The sequence below is a fragment of the Sparus aurata genome, chromosome 17 (assembly GCF_900880675.1).
Source record: "Sparus aurata chromosome 17, fSpaAur1.1, whole genome shotgun sequence".
Taxonomy (NCBI): domain Eukaryota; kingdom Metazoa; phylum Chordata; class Actinopteri; order Spariformes; family Sparidae; genus Sparus; species Sparus aurata.
The window spans coordinates 24,886,148-24,912,186 of NC_044203.1; the positions used below are offsets into that span (position 1 = coordinate 24,886,148).

The 26,039-nt window shown below is 43.9% G+C and overlaps 2 protein-coding genes across 9 annotated transcripts in view; one reads left to right on the forward strand and one right to left on the reverse strand.

The window, feature by feature from the left end:
• On the reverse strand, window positions 1-14,111 carry g6fl (g6f-like). Of its 7 annotated transcripts, none has more exons than XM_030393269.1 (11): window positions 13,959-14,110; window positions 12,464-12,790; window positions 11,171-11,437; window positions 10,840-10,875; window positions 10,153-10,626; window positions 7,134-7,388; window positions 1,801-1,923; window positions 1,472-1,545; window positions 1,202-1,228; window positions 782-828; window positions 211-426 (listed from the first exon to the last, which is right to left on the reverse strand). In XM_030393269.1, the coding sequence occupies exons 1-11, from the start codon at window positions 14,029-14,031 to the stop codon at window positions 405-407; spliced, it is 1,725 nt and encodes a 574-aa protein (XP_030249129.1). In that variant the 5' UTR covers window positions 14,032-14,110; the 3' UTR covers window positions 211-404. The 7 variants fall into 7 exon arrangements, with proteins under 7 accessions (XP_030249125.1, XP_030249124.1, XP_030249127.1 ...); XM_030393268.1 differs by having other exon boundaries at window positions 7,122-7,388; XM_030393270.1 differs by having other exon boundaries at window positions 10,153-10,488; window positions 13,959-14,108.
• A 2,486-nt stretch (window positions 14,112-16,597) lies between these two features.
• Window positions 16,598-26,039, forward strand: part of LOC115566855 (nectin-2) — an 85,081-nt gene continuing 75,639 nt past the window's right edge. The window contains exon 1 of one of the 2 annotated variants that reach the window (XM_030392884.1): window positions 16,598-17,134. In XM_030392884.1, the coding sequence (XP_030248744.1) occupies window positions 17,047-17,134 (88 nt within the window). In that variant the 5' untranslated portion in view covers window positions 16,598-17,046. The remainder of the gene's footprint in view (window positions 17,135-26,039) is intronic. The other variant, XM_030392885.1, reaches the window with a different exon arrangement.

The window sequence follows — 26,039 nt, forward strand, 5'->3', positions numbered from 1 at the left end:
TTACAGTCAACACTGTTTATTTAAAAATGACCATGAATACAGCTGTCCACATTGATAAAATAACAGATAAAACAAGACGTCAAGAAAAGAAAAAGCAAAACAAGGTAACATACAAACTTTCACACATTCGGCAAACGGTTTAGAGTCAAACTTGAAAACCTTTTCCGCTATGTGCAGCCCAAAAACATTAAAAGCAAATCAGTAACAAAGCAATGATAAAGAGCAATAGCTAGGAATGCACAAATCATTCAAACTATTGAGTTGCATTTCCCTTAAGCACTGAAGTTTCTCTTTACTTCCCGGCTCTGACACACAGTTGTTACTGCTGTTTATAAAGGCCCTCTGCTGCAGCTGGGAACTGAGCGGATATGACAGCTGGATGAGGATGAGATGTGGGTAGGTGATCAGCTCTGACACCGTTCGCATCTGAAAACAGAGCACAAAGACAAACTCGCACAAAAATCTCCTGTCCCCCAGTCTCTTTTATTCTCCCTTAAACACAAACACAGACAGCCCACGCAACAACAACACAGGGGCGAAGGAGCGCTGCCTGTCAGTGCATGGCGTGATATTATGCCACTGTGTCACAGTAATGTTCAGGTCCGCGTGATTGGTGAGTGTGAGAAGAATGTGAGGGGCAGATGAGTGACAGTACACACACACACACGCACACACACACACACACACACACACACGCACATACACACACACACAAACACACTCACAAAAAGCTGTTCAACAGAGAAAAGCACACACAGGTGATGCAAGGGTTTTTGCTTACCGCTCCAGTTCCTCGTAGACATCATCCTCTCCTCTTGGCTTCAAATCCTGGCAGTAAGGAGAAATCGGGGTAGGGAGGCAGGGGAAGAGTGGGACAGAGAAGAGGATGATAAAGAGCCAGATCCATGCTACAGAGGCCTGATTTATGCCCCTCTGCTGCCTGTGTAATGAGATTGATTTGTTAATACCACTAATGTAAGGGTGACAGCTGATAGGCGATGGGTTTATCTGAGAGAGAGCTGACGGGCCGGAGGAGAGGACTGTGAGTGTGAGGGAAGACATATTTGCTGACAGCTTAGGGAGGGAGCAATGCAGAGCGGGAGAGTCTGTATGCATTGGTGTATCACAACTCCTCACACACGCACACACGTGCAACCACGTCTGTGTGTGTGTGTGCGCAGGGGACGACACAATAACTCACCATGTAGACTGAGCCCTCGGGAGGAGCCTGTTGGGAAGGGAGGAGAGCAGAGAAAACAGGTTTAATGAACAACAAGTGACAGAGAGGGGGGGGATAGTGGAAATCAGAGGGAAAACAGAAAAAAAAAGTGTACAACAGAGATGAGTAAGGGAAGGTAGGGGAGGGTGAGCAAGAGTGAAAAAATACCAAAGGCGATGATGAGGGCAAAAAAAGAAGGAGGGGAGCTCATCAGAGGATAATTAGTTATTGGAAACGTCTGTAAATCATCACCTGTCTGATATCCTCAGGATTTTCATAGACGTTCTCTGCTTCACCCGAGTGGACAGACAGAGACTGCTCAATACCTAAGCACAGAAAGAGAGAGAGAGAGAGAGAGAGAGAGAGAGAGAGAGAGAGAGAGAGAGAGAGAGAGAGAGAGAAGGAGTTGCACACCCACATATACACACTCAAATGCACAGGGAGAGAGGAGGAGGTGGGGGCAGATTCATTACAACAACCCCAGAGGATGTCACGGCCCACATCACTCAGTGGCAGCCGACAGGGGTCGAAGATGGACGAACAGGAAAAGCTGTCAAAAGAGAAAACGCCGGAAGACTCACTGCGATCAGAAATGTGTTTCTGTCTCCATAGCAACACACAGACAGTCGCGGCAACCAGGGGCATGAGGAGTAATAAGGCAGAGAGGGAAGGGAGCTGGGAGGGGGTGGTCACACTGAAACTCTCTGCAAAAGAGAAAAAAGTGAGAGAGGGGAGAAAGCATGAGTGTTTCCAAGAAAAGTGCTAATGTAAAACTTGTAGATCCTTGAGTGTGAGCGGCTGACTGATGTAAAGAGAAGTTATTTCTGTATTTCCCCACTTTCAAGTCAGGAGAGGGCAACCTTTTCTATTACTTGAACTCTTCAAGCTAGAGATGTTGCAGTTAGGATTTCCTCAACATCTTACATGTTTTTGCATCATGCTGCTGTCAGTCACAGACAATGGGTGCAGTCAGTGGAGGAGGAGGGGAAATTGAGGCTCTGTCAGACAGAGTGAATAGTCTGTACGACACCTCAGCAGACATCGATCTGACAGACCCCCAGTATGGATGCTGTCAATTTCAAAACATTTCCAAGAGGAGTAGAAGCACTGGTATCAAAGAGACCAAAAGCTGTCTGATCATTGCACAAAGCCTCACCAAATGCACCTTCCATACAGATTAGGTTCATCTGACTTTTTGCAAATCCCATCTAGTCGCCGTCTAATTATCTAAATATATACGTGGCATGTAGTCAAGCGAGGCTTGCCTGCACTCTCCCATGACATTTGATCCTGGCAACAAGCTGCCTCTGGGCAAGCTGACAAACAATGTATACATCACATCTCTCAGCCAAACCATGTCAACGCAGCGTTGGAGAAATAGGTGGATAGAAAGCGTAGGCATGATTTTAACAAGCATTACATAAGCCATCCATTTGCTCACTGTGGCACCAGTCAAATTTTGTGGGAAGATCTCACGCGTGCTATCAAACTTGTCAGGTTTGTTTGCATAATGAGGATGACATCAGCCTCGCGGAACACAGCCACAGGGCGACGAGAGAAGCAGGAGGGAGGTACTTGTTTCCGCAGAGACTGCTGTAATTTAGCGTACCTGAAAAAGTGTTCTCTCGCTGCCTGATCACTCTTCATGGAGCACAGAGCAATCAGCTCTGTCAGACTTATTTGGAGTACAAATGTGAAGTAAACAAAGACGTACCACGGAGAACAGAGTTTTTATGGAATCAGCACAAATCATACTGTGTCTCTCCGTGGCTTTGGAGGTGATCTGAAAGACAGAAACCTGGCTAAAGTTAAGCCAACTCAGGCATCTCATTAACTTTTCACACATTTTGTTTGTGAAAGGATTGGCCCCTGGGTCTCACCTTAGTCCTGGTGTCACAGCTTTTAGCCAGCTTAAAAATAAATCAATCGTTATTTGCTGTGCGAGGTGTAATTGATTGGTGAGTATGTGTGGAGGTTGCTAATGGAATATTGTGGTGAGTTCTGACCCGAAGACTGACCCGCACTGTTCTCCATGCCAGCTTTAGCCCATGATTTATGGTAATTGAGTGCAGTGAAGTGAGGCAGAACTGCTTTTCTCACTGTCTAGTCTTTCTCTCTTTCTGTCTTTTTCTCTCCCCCTTTCTCTCTCATCTTCTTCTATCTCACCTCTTCCTTCCCTCTATTGGCACTTCCTCTCCAGCTTGCCTTTTTCATCTCAAATGAGGTAGGAGGTGAATCATATCAGCGCGATTGTAGAAGACGGTGGCTGATGGGCAGGAGACCAAAGAGCTGCTCGAATGCTTTGCAAATGATGGGCCAACTCAGGGTAGCAAATGATTGAAGAATATCCCTGACATTTGAAGTATTTTATGTGCTGTGGAACACAATGATTGCTTCAATTTTGGATTTTCTGAACTGTGCCACCAGTGAAAGGAATTCTATTATGCAGGGTTTTTTGTACTTGTACCACTGGCACTATACTTTAGATTTGGCTTACGATGCACAAGATATCACCAAATTGCTTACATATATATATATATAGTTGTTTTTGTTCATTCTTAAACTAACTTTTTGCAAAATCTCACAGTGTCTGGGAGCTCTCTTGCAATCCACAACAACTATTTATAAAGCGTCAGGGTTTTTTTTAATAAACTGTCATTGCTTATTTTCACACTATTCATTATTAACCAAGAGCGTTTGAGCACTTGCACCATTGCAGAGTTTGTGCAACCTGTCACTTATCAACAGTGTAAATGTAGGTCAACCAACACTCACATTATTTGAATTTCTCACTCTGCTCAGACTGAATTCTTCATGACACACTAGACAGACACCTGTCACTCAACATACACTCAGCGGCCACTTTATGAGGTACAAATCTGAAAAATCTAACGCAATCCAATGCTTCACTTTTGATTGATACTGTCGATATGGATGTTTTTGTTTGCAGTGGTGTCAAACTTGACTGCACTGAATTGAGAGGTGTTTCTAATGTTTTGTCTGCCTCATTCACAAACTCGAAGCGGGGAAGAACATTCTTGCCAACCCGCCTATATCCTGTATTTATCCCAAATTAATGACAATGTTTTACACTTATTCCCCTTTTAGTCATAATAACCTGTTTTCTGCTGTACTGTCATCCAACTCAGTTGGTGAGAGACAGACAGAGAAAACGACAGGAGAAATCATTTTTACATAAATTCCAGCCACCCTGGGGAAAATTCTTGTTTCTTGATTAAAGTTTTAAGCAAAAGGGGACTGTAAAATCTGCCACCTTGATTTTTCTGCCAATCACAGGGGTAACACTGCATCAATCCACATCAAGAGGCTGACAAATACAGGGCATTTGTGTGCAGAGACTCTAAGGTGCATGGACAAAAATTATGGATGAATGAAAAGATTTGCAAACGTTTAAACTCAAGCGCAGACTATTCTGTGTTGATTTCCAAGAGTAAGTAAAATAAAATGAAAATGATCTGACATTCAAGTTTTTCAAACCCCCGCTATTTTTGAATTCTCAAAGTTGGCAAATATGGGGCAGAATATCAAGAAGACATTTCCATATGATACAGTGTAATGCAACACCACCACTAACTGTGACCTCAATATTAACATATAGATAACACCTCTTGGAATCCTTTACTAAAAGATGGCCATTTTAGGTTTCATCTGAGTTGTAAAAAAAGCCAAAAGTTATACTTAAGGAAGAGTAATAGTAGTTGAGTAAAAGTCTTAAAGTAATATGATATTAAATTAACTTATCAAAAGTACTTTTTTGCCAATAAATGTCCTTTAAGTAGTAGTAGACAAGTTTTCTTCTTGAATGTATCACCATGAAGTAAATGCGGTTTGCACAATGTAATGTCTAAAGAATAATGACATCATCAGCATTTAGACTGGGTTCTTATAAACCTGGCTCTTACTATGCAATTTTGTCTACCACCGGGCTCGAAAATGTCCTGGGAAAATGAAAGCTGACTGGCAGGCTGGCACAATTTCTATCTGCTTTCACATCCCCATTATAGACTAAATGAATAAATAAACTCATGTTTTGTCTCGTGTTGCTGGCAGATGTGTCACTTAAAAAAACTGAGTTCCAGGTGTCTTTGCAACCACGTAGAAACGCTGAAGGGGCTGAAGTTGTCTGTTTAAAATTTTAGTTTCAAAAACAAATCATACATACTGTATATTTACATGTATGTACACTGTATAGCTACTATGGGTTGACCGGTTATCGGCCTGGCCAAATATGGTATCGGATATGCCAATTAAAAATCTTATTGCTGATTAAATAAATTGATGTAAAGAACTATAATGCTTTTTTGTTTTCCTTTCATCCAGCATTTCATATCAGTTCTTGTGCATATAAAAAATCCTGAAAGTTAAAAAGGTCAAAGTCTGCAGCAAAAGACGCTCCTTTCTCCCACAGAAAACGCTGCTTCTGAAAAGTCTCACCAGCAGTCCCGCCTTTAATTCTGATGAATCTCCATTCATCACACTATGTCACCTTGTCGCACATTTGCATAATTACTGTCTTGCGGCTAGTTTGGCACATAAGAATTCATTTAGCACAGCTGCTGTGTTGTTGTCAGCTGCGATGGCTCAGGCGTGCTTGAGCTGACCAATCAGAACAGACTGGGTAATCAGGAGTTTGGTCCTTAAAGAGACAGGAACTAAAACAGAGTGTTTCAGACAGGGGGGAATACAGTGCTGCAGTATTGGACAACATAAGTAAACGGATGTAAGTATCTGAGTATCTAAACCTATTTTTTAGTGCTAATCCCAAATTAATTTATGAATATTATGAAAATGAGCACAATACGTTTCCTTAAACATAGGTTACTCTTGCTCTGATGCAGCATGCAGGTTGCAAAGTAACTTGTAAGTGAAGTGTAGTAGTAAAAAATTCTGAATTAGCCTACAAAATGTAGTAGAGGCATGAAGTAGCAGAAAATGGAAAATACAAGTACCTCAAAATTGTACTCAAATACAATAATTGAGTAAATGTACTTTGCTATATTCCATTAATGAGCCTCATGAAAGTCAAAATATGTGGCAGAGCTGTTGCACTGCATTGCAATTTATTGTATAAGTACCAATAATGTGGCCAGCGAGAGCATAGATTTTTTCTAATCCCACTTCTCCAATCAGGCAAAATCTTGCCTCCTCCATTCCCCTCGCTGTCTTTATCACCCTCTCTTTCTTTCCTCCGTGTCCATTACTCTTACGGCCATACCAGTAGCGTGCATCATGATGAGCTCTGGGCCGCTCAGCCCCAGTGATGTATCGGGGTACGGGGGATTGAACTCATCTCTGCTAAGGGATCCATTCAACTGTCACATCCTCCTGCGCTCCCCCACAGCCACCAATACAATAAGCCTGAATAATTTAGTTTTGGTGGGGAGAGATGTCCTAAGGTCCTGTCTTCTTATATTCGCATATCAGCAGGGTGAGTGTAATGAGAAAAGCGATAGCTACTATGTTTTATATTTTATAGCAGAAGAGGAAGCTAAGCAGAGTATTAGAGCTCTGGTGGATTCTTATGAAACATGGGCATATAAATGGACTCAGTTATCCTGCTGCATATTATCTGCAAATCACAACTTCTTGTTACACAGAAGTCTTAACCTTTGACCTCTTTAACTACATTAAAAACCACAACATATGGTATCTGTCAGGAGCTTTCCCCGCTGTAAACCAGGCGCTGGCTGGCAGATGAATTGACCTGAGCTTGGCTTGAACGCACAGCAGAACGCTTCACGGAGCACATACTTGAGAATCATCCACATTCATGATTCATTATCTCAACTGAGTTGACAGGAAGTCTGCCAGGACTCCTGTGCTCATAATATACTGTTGATGAAGAAAATCAGAAAACAGACCAGTGTTTGTGATACCATACCATTCCTCCCACCTTCATGGGGCAGTGTTACAGCTTGCATTGCCTGGACGGTCTGCCCATTTTTCAGTTGCAGGGTGCAGGTGTAGTTCCCGGCTGTGTCAGAGGTGATTGGCAAGGGCAGAGAGGTGCTGATGCTGCCAAGGCCGTTGGCTTCCGAGCGCAGCTGGTGACTCTTGTTCTGGTACGTCCACTTGGCACTTTGGACCTGGGACAGCTCCGAGTACAGGCACCCCAACTGCAGCTTTGAGGAGGAGTAGCTGGCTTTAACTGTAGATGTGATGCAGAGGGGAAGGGAGAGGAGCGTGGGAGGGAAAATGTTAAAGAAGGAAGAAACAAAAGAAACCAAGGGGAAAGATGAGTAAGTGAAAACGACAGGTATAAGGGAGGAGAAAGGAGCGAGACGGGATGAGAAGGTGAGTTAAAGGGTAGTGTGTGAATACAGAAAAGGCCAAGGACGGATAGAGAGTAATGGGGTAAAGGAAAAGTGATATGAAAAACAAAGAACAATCGGGAGAGGGGTCAAAATAATATATATTCATTAAAGTGATTTGCTGCTAATGCATTGGTTGACTGTGACTGATGCTTAGTGTCTCATCAAACAGAAATGAGAATCCATCTGGGTGTAATCAAGCTCCACAGACCTGCACACACGCATCAAAACACACACATTTCAGCCTTGATTAGTGTGATCAGTGTGGGCCACCTCCAGCCTTCGAGGGAGGGCAGCAGGTATAATCATACATAATGATACTTATAATGAGGTGGGGTAAAAATATATGCGTCACATGATTGGTGCGTGGGTGGATGTGCATGTGTGTGCGCGAGCGAGGGATGCAGATGTGTGAAGCGGGATGACAGTGACAGTGACTGATCGGCTGGTCACGTCTGGGCAGCCGTGATGGATGCCAGTGGGACTGTGATTAGTAAAGCCTTCCAAGGCCGCCATGACAGAGCGTCTTATCTGTACGCGTGTTTGTTGGGTTTTGTGTGTGTGTGTATGTGTGTGTATGTGTGTGAGGGGTGAGGTGCAAATGTATTCTGCTTTTTTTTTTCTGCAAAGGTTGAAACCTGCCCAAGGCTCGCTCACAAAAATCAACAGGTCTACTGCTCAATTTTTTCTCTTTAAATATATGAATCGAGTGAATGTTCCTTTTCACGAGTAGTATCGTGAATGTATTCTATAATGATGTGACATTTTACCAATAGCTGTAGGAAATCTTCATCGTGTTTGTCTCACAGTGCATGATCTATGAGAACAATGCAGTGACAGAAGGTAAGAATTCGGTGTCTATTATTATACGACACGCAAACAAGGCAAATACTACAGGGAGGTGTCAATATTCACTGTGTCAACCTCGGCCTCTTAAGTTGTCTTTGTGTTTAGATTACAGGAGTGATGAGAAGATCGATACCAGTCTCATGTTTGTACCTTAAGTATGGAGCTGGAGCCAGAAGGCTATTAGCTTAGCTTAGCATAAATACCGGAAACGGACAGAAACAGCTATCCTGGCTCTGTCCAATGTCAAACATGTCTAAAGCTCACCAGTTAACATGCTGGGTCTTATAGGAAAATGACAAGTTGTGGTTTCAAGATGATTAATGTTGCAGCCACTTCCCTGTGATCAACAAGGAACCGAAAAAAGAAGGAAGGGTCATTATGTCACCAATCTATCTGGGGCCAGACTGTGGTGACAGCTGTTCTGGAGTCAATAGGATAAATACAGTAAAGCCCAACATATCTACAGTACGTCAAATGACTTCAGATGAAGAAATGCCTGAAGAAAATGAAAGAAAACAAATTCCGGGACGAGGTAAACGACTGTTCTTTTTATAGACGCGTTGTTCGCTCCACAACTTTGTGTAGGAAAGACTCCTGTTCGCATTGTCAGTTAAGTCTAATCAGTGAAAATCAATCAAAACTTACCCTTTTTATTGACAACATAATCAGCGATGTCAATTGTCAAATGTCAATGTCAAAAATCAGTGGTCAACCTACTCTTGAAGTGTGTTTGAGTTTAGTGTGACGCAATTTCAGTGACATAATGACCCTTCCTTCTTTTTTTAGGCTCCTCTGTGATCAACAGGAGGCTTGACATGAGGTTGCTAGACAACCAGTGGAGATACCAGGAGGAGGTTTGTCAAGAAAATAGTTCCCCAAGAAAATCTCAAGTGGTTGTTTTTACATGTCTAATTGTGTACCAATTCAACAAACAAGACACAAGCCGCTCATTAGTGACCTTCGGAGGTGCTTGTAGGCGTGCTTTTGAACTTTGGAGGCAGCCGGGCTAAAGCTGCTTCTGGTCTTTAAGCTGCCAGTGTGCTTCTTCAGAAGTGCTAGTTGGACGACGGTGGATTGCTGGCTTTCCGAAACCAGCAATCTGACACTCACACCCACTTCATGCCACGATTGTCCAGCTGTGCAGAGGTGAGAGAGGAGCCAGGTTTGAACTTCTGTCTCCAGCGCTCTTTTTTCAATCTTGGCACAACTATTCATTTAATGTTTCATGAGAACAACTGAGTTCAACACTATGAACGTTTTTCCAGAGGAGACTGTCTTAAATTTGTGTGCCATTATCTGCATATTTATACAAGATCACGCCTCCGCTCTCTATGACAACAGGCTTTTCTTCTAGTGTGGTCGTCTGGAACAATGACAGACACTATTTCTGGGATAGTCGCACACAGCATGTTGCACAAACGTATTCTGTTTGGGCGTAACCTGACAATATTACAGCACATACATGAGAGTGTTAAGAGTCTTGCAAGAAAGCAAATATGTTTATTTTGCTAAATGTCAGTGACTGCACATACGTCCAGCTAGCTCATACCTTCAGTGATTCAATGAGTTTGATAATGCTATGAGTGATATGTTACAGTCATGACACATCAACCCTAATGATATATCTTAATATCAAAATACCAAATGAGGGAATATCTTTTATTGTATGTTGTTTTTTTTATCCCTTATATGTGAGGTTATTATTTCAGTGACACCACTTCCTCCTTCTCCTCTTCTCACACTGATCTGTACCTTTCAGCACGCTGAGACGGGTCCGCTGGCTGAAGGCATTGCCATTGAGAAACACATCACAGGCATAAAGACCGCCATCCTTCCACCCAGGTGTGAGTAGAAAAGAGAAGCTCCCAGCCTCTGCGTTGTAGGGAGGGCCGGCAAGCTGGAGTTTCTTGCTTTGCTCGGTCAACAAGGTGGAACCCCTCCACCGGTCGTACTGGTACACCAGCTTCATGTTAGTCCGCTTCCTGGTATCTGGAGGTTGCCAGTGCAGTAAGACGTAGTCCCCCTGGACAGCAGGACAGGTTAAGGTGAAGGACGTGTGCGCCTGAGTGGCGGTGGAGATCAAAGGGGCTTTAGGCAATAAAGGGAGAAAGACGAGAGAAAGCAGGATGTTAAAACAGATAAACAGAGGAAGATGGAGTACAGACAGACATGAAGACATAACAGTGCCAGCAGACATATCGACAGGGAATTCAGAATAAACAGAGGCTGAATGAAGAGTGAGGTGAAGACGGGAGAGTAAACAGAATAGTAAGTAAGAGAGGAGGGAAATGGAGATAGGGGGAAAATTCCTCCAACAATAGGGATTACGTTCTTATAGGCTGAGAGTTACTTCTTCAGTCGCTCTTGCATTCTGCTCTGCCTGATTAGCAAGCTGCTGACACAGGACTTTCAGACTGCCTGTGTTACAAAGTCACTCACCATGTGTTATATTGGTGAATGAGGCCACATTGTCAGCTGTGGAGAGAAGGGAAGCAGGAAGGGGAGGGGGGGATAAATGATGAATAATACATAAATGTAGCAACTATAATATTCACAGGAGGACTGGATGAATTCTCCAGATGTACAGTAGACTTTTGAAACTGGTCTGTTAAAGTAAATACTTTGAAGAACTGTTGCTACAGGATGCTTAAATAAATAATGCCGCTGCTGGAGCTTCTGGCACTGATGCCCACTCAAACCATCAAGAGAAGCAACAACAAATGTTTTCTACTCCTCAATGCTGCTCTTTTCTCTCTCAAACCAGTCTCACCATCAACTGTCACGTCCACGTTGAAGGGGAAGGGAGCCCTACTGCTGTCACCCTGCGGGTGAACCAAACAGACGTAAGCCCCGCCGTCACTGATCTGGAGCAGTGGAAGTTTGGCCACTGTGCCTGTGTTTGGCTTTTTCTCGCTCTTCATGGAAATACCTCCAGGCGCTTCCCAGGTGATCTTGGTGACTGCAGAGTCAGGATTCACACTGGCAATCAGTGCCAGGGTGCTGAGCTGTGGAATGGGTGCAGCGGGGACAACAGTGACTGGAGATGATGGAGGAAACAGGAAATCAGGGGTCAGAAAGCGCCAATGTATTCCATTACAAGTAAAAGTCTGGCATTTTAAAATGTTACAATTGTACAAGCAGAGAAGCAAAATATATTTAAAATATACTTAAAGTGTCAATAGTGAAAGTATCCATTACCTAGGTTTGATCTCATTTATACAACATCATATTGATAAGCTGATTTCCATTATTGCACTGCAGTCCTATGTGTGTTTTCCCCAGTTGTGTTGCCGTACACGATCGATGTCCAGCACTGCATTGGATCTTTATTTCATAAATATTAAATGTATTAAAAGTGGAGAACTAGAATGTAATGTGAGTGTTATGTAGGCCGTATTACTGTCACTTGGGATTGTGTTTCAGTAAAATGTGGTGAAAATGATAATCTTACCATAAAATGATCATTTTCAAGACAATTTACAGAAGCTATATGACATGTTAATTCTGAAAAGTTAATAGAAAGTTAATAAAAAATACATGTAAAGTACAAGTACCACAGAACTATACGTCAGTGCACCACTTGAGTTAATGCACTTAGTCACTTTGTACTAGCGTGAGCATCTCACATATAGGGTATATGTGAGGTTAGTTCTCAATAAATTGATTGTTAGAAGATAATTTATAATATATCAGAAATAGTAAATAACCACAAGATTACATCTTGTAATGTCTTGTTTTGTTTGTAAAGAAGAAAAACAACAAAATCTCAGTCCCTTCTTTTTTTTAAGATTCTTCAATTATTATGGTGATTGACTGAATCATTCATAAACTTTTCATTTCATCTATAAAAATCCAACTTTTAATTAGCTGGTTTTGTGATTTGGATGTAAAATATTAACTGTAACTGTAATTGCAACTTCCCTCTTACAATTTCCCATAAAAACTAAAATACATGTAAAGTACAAGTACCACAAAACTATACGTCAGTGCACCACTTGAGTTAATGCACTTAGTCACTTTGTATAGTGTGAGCACCTCACATATACCCTGTTGATTTTTCTACCTTCGAGGATAGCTAAGAGGATAATCCTCTCCTTCAGTTTCCTCTCTTGTTGCTTTATCAAGCATGAGTAGAAGCCGCCGTCCTTCATTTTGGGAAGAAAGAACAGAGAGAAAACCCCGGTGTCTCTAAAGTTTGGATCAGTCAAACGCATGGATGCCTTCGAGGCACCACCAGACAACTCTGTCCTTTCATTGGCTGAGAGAACCAGTTTCCATTCATCCGCACCAGATGACTTCACCATCCAGTTAATGGCTACAGCACCCCTGACTGTTTTATCAGCACAGATCAAGGTGGTAGGCTCGCCCTCTCTTGCCACCAACACCTCATCTGAGGGGGAGAGGATAAAAAGCATTATAACAGGTTAATTATTTAGGCCATTGAAATTAAGCAATTTTGCTAAAGTGTGCATGGAAAGGGTTACTCCAATTGTTCCTTCTGGACAGAAAAAGAGATCTCTTTTCAGAGCACTTTCAATCTAAGTGTTGGTTGACGAAATCCACATTCCTATTTCTGTGTAAAAATGACTTCTGGACTTTTGCTGAAGATAATACGAGGCTTCAGCAGTCTGTGTCGGTCAGATCTAATAGGCATCTTCCACAGTTACAGTCTTTTTAGTGTCAAATTCCCTCTTTCTGTTTCGCTGGGTAAAGTTTATTTGCTGAGCTGCAGCAGATGGATAGTGACAAGAGAGAGAATATTGTATTAGAAAGACTGGTAGACGACCACTCTGTTTGTATCAGACGCAGACAACTTAAACATCATATCAACTTCAAATGCATCTATAATGCCCTTTCAGAATGGAAGATATACTTTTTGAAAGTTTTGTCTTACAGCAATCAGTTTCTTTGCAGCAGACAGGAGGAGGACTTACAACAACTAATAACTTCTCAGTGAACAAACTGGCACGCAAGTGTCGTTTAAAGCTGCAGTATGTAACATTTTAACACCAAATAAACTGATTCAATAATTAATAAACGTTTTATATTTGGTGGACCCTGCCACCTTTCTAGTGTCAAACGGTGTTCTGGGGACCTTATTTTCCTCCGAGAGCAGCTTGTTTATTCATTTAGGGAAAAAAATAATATTTCTGAGTTTGACTCATTACCTCATTAATATTTTAAAAATCAAAAGTTAGAATTTCTCCTCCAAAACGACACAGTGCTACTTTAAGGACAGACATGAAAAAACCTTTGAACGTGTTCTTTAAAGATTGTCTGGGTCGATTTAAAGACAATAAATTGTAGCAGATGTCAGAAGAGAAGAACAAAAATCACTCAAGAACACAAGGTGTTCTTCGTCTTAACTTCTCACACTGACCACCTGGGATACGGAGGAACTGTGCATGACTCGTCATTTACCATCAAGGAAACAGCTTCAATCATGTTTGCACTTAAAAAGCAACATTAGCCGTGAAATGTAGGCTCCCCTGCCTGCACGATCAGTTTCAAGCACAGTAAAAAATAGATATTTCTAAGACTCACAAAGTATTTCATACCTGGGGTGTCAGTGTGAGAGGAAGACACCGCAAAGGAGGAAACGAGAATAAAGGTGAGAAAACCAGACTCCATCACACACTGAAAGCAGAAAAACCAGACTCTTGCTGCACCAGCTGTCGCTCCAACACTGTGACCTTTCTAAGAGCGCTCCAGATCATTGAGTATTGTTCACTTTCCTGCAGTATTACTGGTGTCCCTGACTGACATGTTAACAAGTCTGCTGTGCATCTCTCAGCCCAACAGGATGTGGCAACATTGGGATAATCGACAGGAAAAAGGCTGTCATTACTGCCATCGCATGCGTGTGCTCGAGGCTGATAAACTACATAGAATATTACCATGATGTTTTACAACATTTCAGAGCAGAACTTCTGGGCAATTAGTTACAGAACTTCTGACCCCAACACTTGGTTTGACAAAGCGAATGGGCACGCACTCGCGTGTATCACAATGTGTGTGTGAAACAGAGAAAATGATAAGAATAGCAGAAAGCGAGGGATTGAGGGAGATGAAAAAGCGAGAAATAAAGAGTTTGGGTTAGTGTGGGTGCACAGCAACCCCTGGGCTACATGTCTTTACATCCCATAAATGTCTTTAATTAAGCTAAAGGTATTATCAGCTCCTCTGAGCACTATTACAGATTTTTCCATAATTACCATTGGGTGAATGGGGGCGGTGAAGAGAGATAGAGAAAGAGAGGGAGAGGGAGAGAATGCAGATACGTATTGTGGGTGTCTAATGACAGGGAGAGAGGGGGAAATAAAAGGGAGAAGAAGAAATGTGAAGGGAGAGGTGCTCAGACGGAATGAGAAAAACCCTGGGAGAGGAGAAGTGTGAGAGAGAGACAGTAGTGTGACTTCAAAGAAGCCTGTGGCTGCTGACACAGAGCGTGGTACTGATCCGGTGGCCCCTCCTCTATGGGTAAATAATCACCATAAGCCTTGGCTCTGTCTAATGAATCCACTGCCAATGAGCTAATATCTGTTAACTACGCGCTTCATTATCACTGCCACAGACCCCCGGAGAGCACGAAGGATGGAGGACGGGATGAATAGCAGCAAGGAGTGAAGGACGAGTGGACAAAGGAAATCGAATGACACAGGAAGATGGAGAGAGAAGGGATGGGGGGTGAGAGAGAAAGTGACGTGTAAACGAAGGGAAGGTGTGAGGGGTGTGAGATGGTTGGGAAGAGAAAATAGAAAATAAGAAAGTGCATAAGTAAAGTGGGCGGTAGCTGCAAAGTGGAAGGTGTGAAGGTCGATTTGTTATGGGTATGAAAAATGGATGAGCATGGGAAGGAAAGGAAATGAAAATCCTCCACTTTCTTTACAGCCCCTCGTTCTAGTCCGTGAATGCATACGATTTAGTGGCGGCTGTATCTGGGTGGTCCCCTGCACACTTTCCTCCGGCTGGTGCAGGTGCTTAAACATACAGCTATAGGGCTGCGAATGAAAACACGGCAATGCAAATGTCACAGCTGCTGTTTGCATGGCAAGGCGCTTCCACGGCTTCTGGATTTACAGTGGGCAAGAACAGAGAGAAAGAGGCCCCTCCCTGTATCTGCAAGATCTCCAAAAGAAGAACACATTTCAGCTGTTAATTTGTTTCACTGGTGTGCAGAACACGGTTTGACCTTTGATTGTTATCTTCAGAAACTGCACCTCTGATAGAAGAAGGGGAGGGGTGACACTGGAGGGGAACTTGGAAATGGAAAAGAACAGGAGGAACCGAGCATCGGCAGCGGCAGCACGGTTTAAACTGTGGGACTTATGAAGATGTAATTACATTGGCTGTAAAACACTTGGGTATAGGGATTAGACCTAAACCAGATAATGCCTTCGCTATGCTAGTATGCACCCTGCTCCAGAGGAAAATAGGGCAAAAATGAATTGGAAGTTATTCTGTGGAGGAAGAGGAAGAAGAAGAGGAGGAGGAGGAGGAGAGAGAGAAAAAATCTCATCAACAGAGAGTCTGCAAATAGATACACGAGAAGCTGTTTCCTTCTTGATTTGATTTCGCTGACTGCCACTGGATTTGTGTTTTGCCGTTTATTAATGAATGTTTATTGATTCTGGCATATGCTGTGCCGGAGTTTAAAACTGTACGAGCTAATCTCAGTTCGGTGTTTGTGCAGAAACAACCAGCAGAGGGCGTAAGAATCATCCGTTTCCACGTACCTCAGCAGCACATCATAAACTGGCTGACTCGGGCACACTGTGGTAACTTCATATTGTTGTTTTGTGGGGGTGAAATGTCACTTTTCTTTTGGATTTCACTCACATTCCTTTGCGGGTAATTTGTTGTTGTTGTTTTTTTTTTAAAGCTGTGGCTGCAAATGCATCAAGATGACTTCGAGTGGGTGCGCAGAGATACTCCTCAGCTTTTAAAAACACAGCTACAGAGGAGTATTCCTCGACGTAACTCCTCAGAAGTAATAAATGAAATAAAAAAAACAACCTGCTGCACACTTCAGACACCATCAAGGTGCAGCTTGAACAAAAAAAAATGCTTGTGGCCATTTCAACAAGTTGCTCCCAGAGTCTCCCCCCCCTGCCATCGTTGGTCCTAATTGGGTTGGTCCTTGTTTTTTTCAATTTGGGGGGCTGTGACGCCTCTCAGCCTGATGACATCATCCAGTCAGTCACACACAGTCGGACAGCCGCCGCGCGCTCAGAGGAAGTAGTTGTTAGAGAGAGAGAGAGAGAGAGAGAGAGAGAGAGCGCCACTCGCAGCACTTCATTACATCCAGAGCGCACCAGCTGGGGGGAAGTATTCACCTGTGCGCCGCCAGGACGATTTCACGAGGATTTTCATTTATTTTCAGCAGACTCCGTCTTAAAGGCGCAGTGAGGGACACGGAACCAGAATCTGTGTCGGACCCCCACCACCACCACCAACACCAGCCCGCTGCTCTTGTCCTGCACGCCGCACAAGTTTCTGCCACAGAAACAGACCCTCCACACCCGAAGGTCTTCTTTCCATTTCTTTATTTTTTGTAGCCTATAATTCTTTTTTGAACATTCACTCCGGAGAGAGAGAGAGAGAGAGAGCTTACGCCTGGTTTCATAAAGAGGACCGTGTTCAACCATGGCGAGACATGACGCCCGAAATTGGCATGACTGCTCAGAAATGATCGGGCTGCTCTGCCTGGTCGCGTCGATACTTCTTCAACACGGTAAGACATTTATCACTTATGAAAACTTAATAGTGTTCAGCTCATTGTCAGCAGCCTTTTTCTTCCATTTTCTCCCTCTGTTAATAATTCAAAGAGGTAGATGGATGTAACTACCACCTGTCAGGGCGGTGACAGGAGCGGAAAAAAAAACCCCGGCAGGTGATTTCCCCACTCTGGTATTTTATTTCATTTCTAAAGCTTGGAGGCATTTATTGTAAAATAAATATCAAACAATTAGTCGTGTTTCCGACTAACACCTCTTCCTCCTGTCTAATTCCTCTCGTGGTTTCGCTCTTGAATCATTCGTATCGCCTCTTTGACCCGAGTTTCGGTCTGACTAAACGCCATGTTTAGTTTTCCAAGGTGTGGCTCAGGCTGTGGAGTTAGGTGTTTTTTTTCTCCCTCAGGTGCCTCTCGGCCTCTACAGTTCTACAGTGTCCTCTTCTCTTTTGAAACTGAGTCACTGTACCAGTCTGTCCTTGGTGCTCTGTCTCCCCCCCCCTCAAAGCCAGCCACCCTTCTCCTTACTCAACGTCCCCCCCGCTCCTTATCTTCCCTCTGTCCGCACATCATCCTGTGTTAGTTACACCTCACTTGAGAAAAATGGCTCTGGAAACAGCTCTTGATGTACACTGAGAGCAAACAGAAGGGGGAAACAGCTGAAACTCAATCATTTGTGCTGCTGACCAGTCGTTTAACCTATGCTGGCTTTTCTTCTGTTTTTTTTTTGTTTTTTAAAGGTGCACTGTGTAGTTTTCAGAAGAGAGAGATGTCGTCTGTATTTTCAGGCCAAAACAAACTAAACGCACTGTTTGTTTTCATCGCTGAATAAACAAACTGACCTTAAAGGATGACGCAGTGTCATGCTGATTATATATGTCGGACCCTGCCACTTTTTTTTTTTTTTTAGCTTGAGGACCTTATTTCTCACCTGACATAAACAGCTTGTTTATTCAGTTTTGGAAAATATAAATATGTCTGATTTTATGTCATTACCTCATAAATATTGTAAATGCTGAATTTATTCTCTGGCCCTTTAACTTCAGTTTCACTCCCAGGAAGGCCTCCATTCTAAGTTGCTATTACTTTAAACAAGGTATCGGGCCACTCCCGCCTGTCTGGCAATACGAGTTAATTATTCAAGTGTTTTCCTATCAACTTGAGCCCAACTCACCTACAGGTACCGCAGAGAGTGGAGCCAAATATTGAGAGAAGGCATCCCTGGCATGCAGTTAACCCATTAACATATGAATGTGTGTGGTATGAAACCAGTTCAACATTTTCCCGGCTTCCGCGCAGGGCCAGCTATTTGTTTTGTGCCGTAATTGGGGCAAGAATGTAGGACCTGCAGATCTGGCACAGCTAACAGTGTACGTTTCTCAGCCGTGCATGTACAGTAATGCAGCTGATTGTGGTGGTGTTTTTTTAATCACGACTCCTAAGCACGCTCACTCTTCTGACTTATTCATGCAGTGGACCTTTTTCGTCCAATTTCATTTTACAGAACATGAAGTGCTCTTAGGGGAGGGAGAAAAGTGAGGGGAGGGGGGGGAACAAAACAAAAGGTTTTACATATTTATGAGCGAGGGGAAAAAAACGCGAAGGATTTACCAGTACAAGCAAAAGCTCTGCTTTTTAAGTTTTTCTTTCATTTAAAGTCGTTTTTTCCCGAAGTGAACCGTTGACCTCCTTTTGGGTAAATAGCTAAACTATGCAGCCTAAACAGCAGATGCAGAGCTGAAACTTTTTACTTCTCGTCTACATTGCTTTTTTGTTCTCCATTTCCTCTCCAGCTGTGACAGCAACCACCTACCTCCAACTTCCATCCTGCGTCTGGTAGTGAGAGACATGATTTCCTTGTCTGCAGAGTTTGCGGTTTATTATGGCTTGGCTGTAAAAATTCAAGTTTGATGGGGTTTTAATTAAGGTAGTCTTCTGTATATAAAACTTGCCAGAAGCCTACAAGTGGGGGTCTAGTTTAAGCTCTGGAATTACACTACAATACCACCCCCACCCCCCAAGTCAAGGTTGTGAGGGACCTGTGGATGTGGGTCAGAAAGGCTTGGCCCATTACCATGGAGATGTTTTTATTGGAAGAGGGGAGGGCTTACGTGAGGGGGAGTTTGGGCTGCGAGGCTGTGGCAGCATTGTCTTTATGGCTGAGTAAGCTGCGAGCGTGCAGGGGGTGGCTGGCTGGCTGGCTGCCTGAGAAACTGGTGGGCATGCGGGGTCAGGGCCGGGGGAGGAGGCTGCTTCCTTCTCCACTCACAAATAAACCAATGTTTGTCTTTTATATACCTGAAGCTAATTCAGATGCAAAGCTCCTCTCGATGGCTCTCGACAGTTTTCGAGGAAACAGGTGGCTTTTCGGCTGCCCTCTGCAGTGTGTCGCAGAGTTTCAGGATTTGCTGGAAAACTGAAGCGTGCAGCGACTGATTAAGACAGAAGTCGCCCCCCCCCCCGCCACTTGAAACCTTTCCTCTCTCCCGCCATCCCTCGCTCCCTCCCCCACCCCTGCCGTTGAGTACATACAGGGGCCTTGTTCTGGTCTCGCCTTTTTTTATTTTCAGCTATCTTTCATTCTTTCCCTGTCCAGCACTTTTGTTTGAGTGACGCTTGTAATTGGTTTATTCGAATGGCCTCCCTCCCCCCGCCCTCCGGTCTCTCTTTGGACTGAAGGCCATGCTGTTTATGACAGGAACAACATGCAGACAGACAGGAAAATAAACTACAAGTGACCTCACCACAGTCTGTCACTGTAGCTGTCGGATTTCTTGTCGGGCAGAGTCGCATTAGCCCCTCCGAAGTTGTGTTTCTCATCCTGCATAGTCATGCCAGCTAATGTTGTAATGGCTCGTGAAACATTCTGGAGATTTTCCAGCTTTTCCACAACACTCTGCCCTCCCACAAACACACACATACTGAGACAATCGGTAACTCTGATGAAGTGATGTTTCTTTTGGCCGTCCCACTTGTGCAACAGCTCTAAACTTTCTCCCCCCCCCACATGGGGAGATTCAGTGTGAACATTGTGCTCCTGCCAAGCCTGGGCCCATTCATCATTACAACTGAGCAACAGCATTACACTCTGTCTATTAAAAGAAGTGTAGTTGATGGATCATGACTGGAGTTTATTTTTTTTTCTCCCTCCTCAATAAAAGAAGGGAAAAGTAAGTCCTTAGTATCTCATTAGTCCCAGCGGAGCGAGAGGCTTCGGTCTGGGTTTGGTTTCTGTGTTAATGGCTGTCGCAGTTAGGTCCCATCATTATGTAAATGAGCTGTCCTCGCCCCTTCGCACCAGCCCTGTAAATGCCAGAAGGATTTTGAAAAGGTCAGGTGTGCGTGTCTATATGTGTGTAAGGAAGTCTGGACGCAGCGTACGCTTGTACGTACACACACGCGCGCGCTTACAAAGGGGTTTAAATGACACATCAATAACCCTCCTCCTCCCCCTTATCATCACCATTAAGACTTCGTTGATTCAGACATAAAACTGTGCTTGAATTTACAGCTTAATGGAGATGTGAAAGTGATACAAAGCAAGCGTGTGTGAGCATCCACGCGGACTCCGTGAGGCGAATTTTAGATAACTAAATTCTTGAAAGACAGAAGGAATTATTTGGCATCTCACCAAATGAGCCTAATGACTTGGACAGCTTTCTATTATGACTTCTTATTTCACCAGGTATGCTACTGGGGAAAATAAGTGATGTGAGCTTAGTGGCAAATTTAATGGATGCCTAGAAATGAAGTAGCTCTTATCCAACAATAAATGGATGGAAAGCTTTTTAATAGATGTATTGAAAACATTTTAGCAGCGGGCCCTTTTCGTTTTTAAAAACCTTTTTTTATATGGATTGATTAAAGCGAGGCCGATCCTTACTGTCTTGTGTGGTTTATTTTATCTAGATATTCTGATAAATGAGTTTCGGTGAAATTACTGCGCTCTGTAGACATTTCATTACCAGTGACCAGAAACACAAAGGATCCATCAGGTTTATCGTTGACTTGGCAAATATTATTACACAGGACCGATGGATCTGAAGAGAGGGAGGTCGATGAGCACGAGTCACCGTGTCTTGTTGCATTTAAGACCACAAACACAATTGAGCGCGCGCACACACGCCCACGCGCACACATTACAGCTGGTGATGAATAAGGCCGGTAACCTGAGGCTGTGCTCGAAGTCAGATGACATTCCAATAATAGGGAGGAGCCGTCACTTCGCTGAATGACAGTACGTGTGCGCCTTTCTGTTTCCTTCTGGAAGTGGTGTATCACCCTCATCAGCAACCCTGTTATCTTCTGCAGACATCAGATCTGAGGACATCCTTTTTTTATCGCTGCCTGCTCATTTAACTGACTCTCTTTGAGGACTCTTTTCCTCCAACTTGTAGGTAATGATAGTGGCTTTCCTGCAACATGAGAGCCAAAACCAGGAGCTCTGTGACGGCTCGGTCGGAAGTCCCCCCCGCCCTTCTGCCTCCCGCCTACATGCACTCAGTGTGTTGAGGTCACACTGAGATGCCCCCCACAGGGATGTTTGTGTTTGGCTCCCTGGGTCACCAGACTTCTGGAGTCGGTCCCATCGGATCCAAAGGAAAAATGAGCAGAAAGGCTCATCTCAGAAGGAATGCCAAACATCATTATATGAACAGAGGCTGTTTAGGGATTTCCAAAAAACACAACTGTGAAGAGGTCAGCGATATTCCTGGCAGGGCTGTCGGGTTAAACGGCTATCTACATGAAATCTGCGTGCATTAGCTCACACGCCGATATGAGTTCACTGCTACAGACCATTCCATTATATACTGTAACCACCCACGTGTTTCTAGATAATGGCGAGTTTTAAGACTGTACTATTTGCAGAATGCCAGCAGCTCATTTTGTATACAAATGCCATAAGGCTTGTGGCTTACTTTTATTTTTCAGTCACACACACATTTCCACACCATTAGTCAAGATACCTCCTGCCAAATCGGCATTTCTTCCGTGCCTAACAAACCCATTTCGGGAATTTCGGGAGATGCAGGTCAGACCCATTCCAGCTCAGCCAATGTGGAGAATGAGCGGGTAGTTCCAATTGAAGATGCATTGAAAGGCAGCCAAACTCTTTAAAATAAAATCCCCTTAATTAACTAGACTTGGGAGATGGGTGTCTCTGTGACCCAGGCGTAGTAAAATCACCGAGGAGGAGCAGAGCGGCGAGTGGGGGTTGAGGATGTCGACATTTTCAAATTCCACGCCGCAGCATCTTGGCAGAGAGAAGGAAGGGGGGGGGGGGCGGGATTTGAAAAACTGCGAGGGAGTGAACCAGTGAGGCCAAGAATTATCAGCTCATTTGTAATTTAGTCGCACTTCCCTCCCCTTCTTCTTCTTCTTCTTCCTCTTCTTCTCCCGCTCTTAAAGCTTGAGACATATTTAACAGCCTTCCATTTGGACAGGAATGGACCGCTTTCACTAACCTTTTCTCTTTTTGAATTATTGTTACCTGACCTGTGCCCTCTCCTTGTCATCTTTCTCCTCTTTCTTCTATCTTTGTCACATTCTTTTATTTCAGAAATCCTCCCCGTCGTGCACTCAGCAGATCTCTGTGCAACTCAGCACTGAGGCCCTTCACCGTGTCCTCAGCGTGTGTCCCCCCTCCCCACGCACACGCACACACATACACATACATACACATGCACACGGCGGCTCATTAGCAGTCACCTTAATGTGTCTAAATGTAGTTTGCGAGGTGGAAGGTGGTTTGCGTTATTGATCCGGTATTGAATGGTGGATGATGCAGTGCCCTTATGTGATATTGAAAACATTTAGGGCTCGCTCTATCGGCATGACAGCGCCATGAAAGATCTCTCTCTCCCCTCCTCCTCTGCTAATCCCTCCCTTCGTCCTCTCTGCCCCCGGTTAGTGAAATCTCAAGCAGGTTTTGCTGTTTCGACCTCTTCCGTGTCGCATTTTCTGCACATTTTTTATGTGTCACCTGCGACAATATGGCGTGTTTGTTACCTTCCTGCACACCTTTACGCCGCTGTTTACACACACAGACAGACACAGACGTGGTGCGTCCTCATCACATCTGACTTTGACAAGGTCATGTCAAATTCACACTTATCAGAGCTAGTGGACAGGCTGGCTACAGGAGGAAATTGAATTCAGTGTGACAGGGTCTTGTCAAAGCTCCGGGAGCTGGATATAAAGTCACGCTCCCCCCCCACCCAAAAAGACCCCCTTGTGCACACCAACTGCAAATTCAGTCAAGTTCCCTCCTGATCCCACAGATTTTTCTGACGAACAGCGTAACATTACACACTGTAATATAAAGAAAATGTAGTTTTCAGGCACAGATATCATCTCAGAAATGCGAGATAAGAAGCTGAACATGCTGTCGCGGAGATAATGCACCACAGGTTTATTTTTGTGTGGAGGGTGTTCTTGTGTTTCATTGTTGTTGCAACCCTACGACTCCATCTCCCCTCTGATACCAGCGTTTATCTTTTGTTTCACTTGTTGGTTTAAAGAAATAAAGAAATATGCCGTGTGCGCCACGTTGATAAACAAGCGGCACAGTTGTCATTGGTCCCCAGAGCCTTGAAGTGGCAGGAGCATTTAAATCTTACCCCTGAAGCAGCCAGCACATTAAGGTCAAAGGGAGGCAGCAGGTTTATTCAGTTATCAGGCCTGTGTTTTGTCAACAGGGTGTGCCTGTTTGGTGCGGCTCCTTGGGGAGAGAAGGTCCTCCTTCGTCGGAGCAATTTGTCTCGTTCATCTCAGCTGATTGCTCTCCTTTATAGTGGACACTCGATCTCCTCTGCCACTCCCCCCCCCCCCCCCCCCCCCCGTCACATTCGTCCCCTTCACTTCCATCCCTCCATCTTGATTCTTTCTTCCTCCGTCCTCTCTGTTTACGTCCTCTCCTAATGCTCCAACTTCCTTCTCTCTGTAATTTGGCCCGTATAATTGATCCATCTGCTCAGTAAACTGCGGTCCCTTACTGTATCTCTTTTCCTCCTCCCGTGCTGTGCTTTGTTCTCCTTCTCTCTCCGTTCTTAGTCATCAATCCCTCGTTTCTGCTTCTGTAATTGGAATGTCTGTTGCTTTTCTCTATCCTCTTACTCTCTCTTTCCCCTTAATCTCTTCTTCTCTACTGTGGCTTTCTTCCACTCCCTGTCCCACTGTCCAATTCCCCAGTTGTCTCTTCCACCTAAGTCAGACTTTCTCTTTAAGCCTATCGCAACTGCCTATGCTACTTTTCCTCTCCTGCTCTGATTTGCTCCCTCTCTACCTCTCTACCTCCTTAACAGCCCCCGCCCTCCCCACACACATTTGTATTGCAGGCATCTGGACCTTCCTACCACCCCTAACGAGGTCTTCTGTTCCTTTTTTCTTCCACACATCAATCATTCTCTCTCTCCCTCCTTCTCTCTCACACACTCCTCCTTCTATCCCCCCTTCTCCTCTAATGGTTGAGAACACCTCCTCCCACTCCACCCTGGTGGGCATTTTTTGAAGGTTAAGTTGCTGTGACACTTTTACAGTGTTTCACCCAACCTCACCCCCCCCCCCCCAAATCTCACCCTCCTCTCCCTCCGTCTCCCTCGCCCCGTCTGTGGAGCGACACTCATCACCACCACCTCGCTACGTGCAACCACAACCACAAACGCACACGCCGGAGCACAAACAAGTGCCAACGTCGCGGATGCATGCACACAGTTCCCAGAGATGTTGCACTGATTTGATGGTTGAATCACTTCATTACTGTACAGAGGGCAGGAAAGGGGAAGTGACGGAACAAAGTCAAATAAGCGAGCGAGCTAAGCATGAGCGGTAAGGCGGGGAAATGGAAGCAGATGCAGGACTTTATTTCATTTCAGCAGAGCTAACCTGTCGTGCAGTGCTGGGATCAGGCTGACAATGTCCACTCCCCTGCTGCTAGATGCTGTCACACACTCATCTCCCCCGCAGGCAGTTACCAGACCAGTAATGGAGCTTGACTCATCGAACAAGAATCTCACACTGAAGTTGAAAGAGGGTTACATTTGAAGAGTTAATTCCCAATGTGCAGTGTTGCACAATTTAATACCACAGCAGAAAACTAGCTTTGGAATGCTGCTTTAGAGCGGTGCTGTACACAAGTCCTTGATGATAACTTAACAAGATACATTTGTGCTTATTATCACTATAAATCTCCATTTGTTCATCCCAACCATATTCAAAACAAAAGGATTGCCAGAGAAGCAAATGATTGTCTTTGCATACCCAGATGTGCAGCATCTCCAGTGCCCATAGCTCCCTTGAAACACGATACCACATTTTAACAGTCAGACATAATGTAGCCTAATGGCCCACGCTCAAACCTTTTAATTTGCAGTATAAATAAAATGTCTAGTGGTTTTATTGATTAGTCATTCAACAGAAACTTAAAGGGGCACTGTGTAGTTTTCGAGAAGAAATCCAAATAATATTTACAATATTAATCAGGCAATAATTTGAGAGAATAATATACATTTATTTTTTTCCCTGGCTGAATAAACAAGCTGTTCTCAGAGAAACACAAGGTACCCAAAACACTGTATGAAGCTAGAAAGGCGGCAGGGTCCACCACATCTAAACAAAGTAAAACCGAATGAGATTGTTTTGTCCTTTTTTTTTAAGGTCAGTTTGTTTATTAAGTCATGAAAACAAAGAATTTGTTTATTTGATTTGTTTAGTCATTGAAGATCTTCCTCTTCTGATTCAAAATTCTTTCCCAAGACAAAAAAAAAAAAAAGAAGAAGCGAGAAAAAATTGCTGGAACCGTCCCTTTATCCAGAGCTGCACTGTAAGTCAGTCGGGCCTATTCTTGGCCGAGATTCTCCATCCAAGTTTTGTGGAAATCTGTTCAGTAGTTCTTGTGTAATCCCAC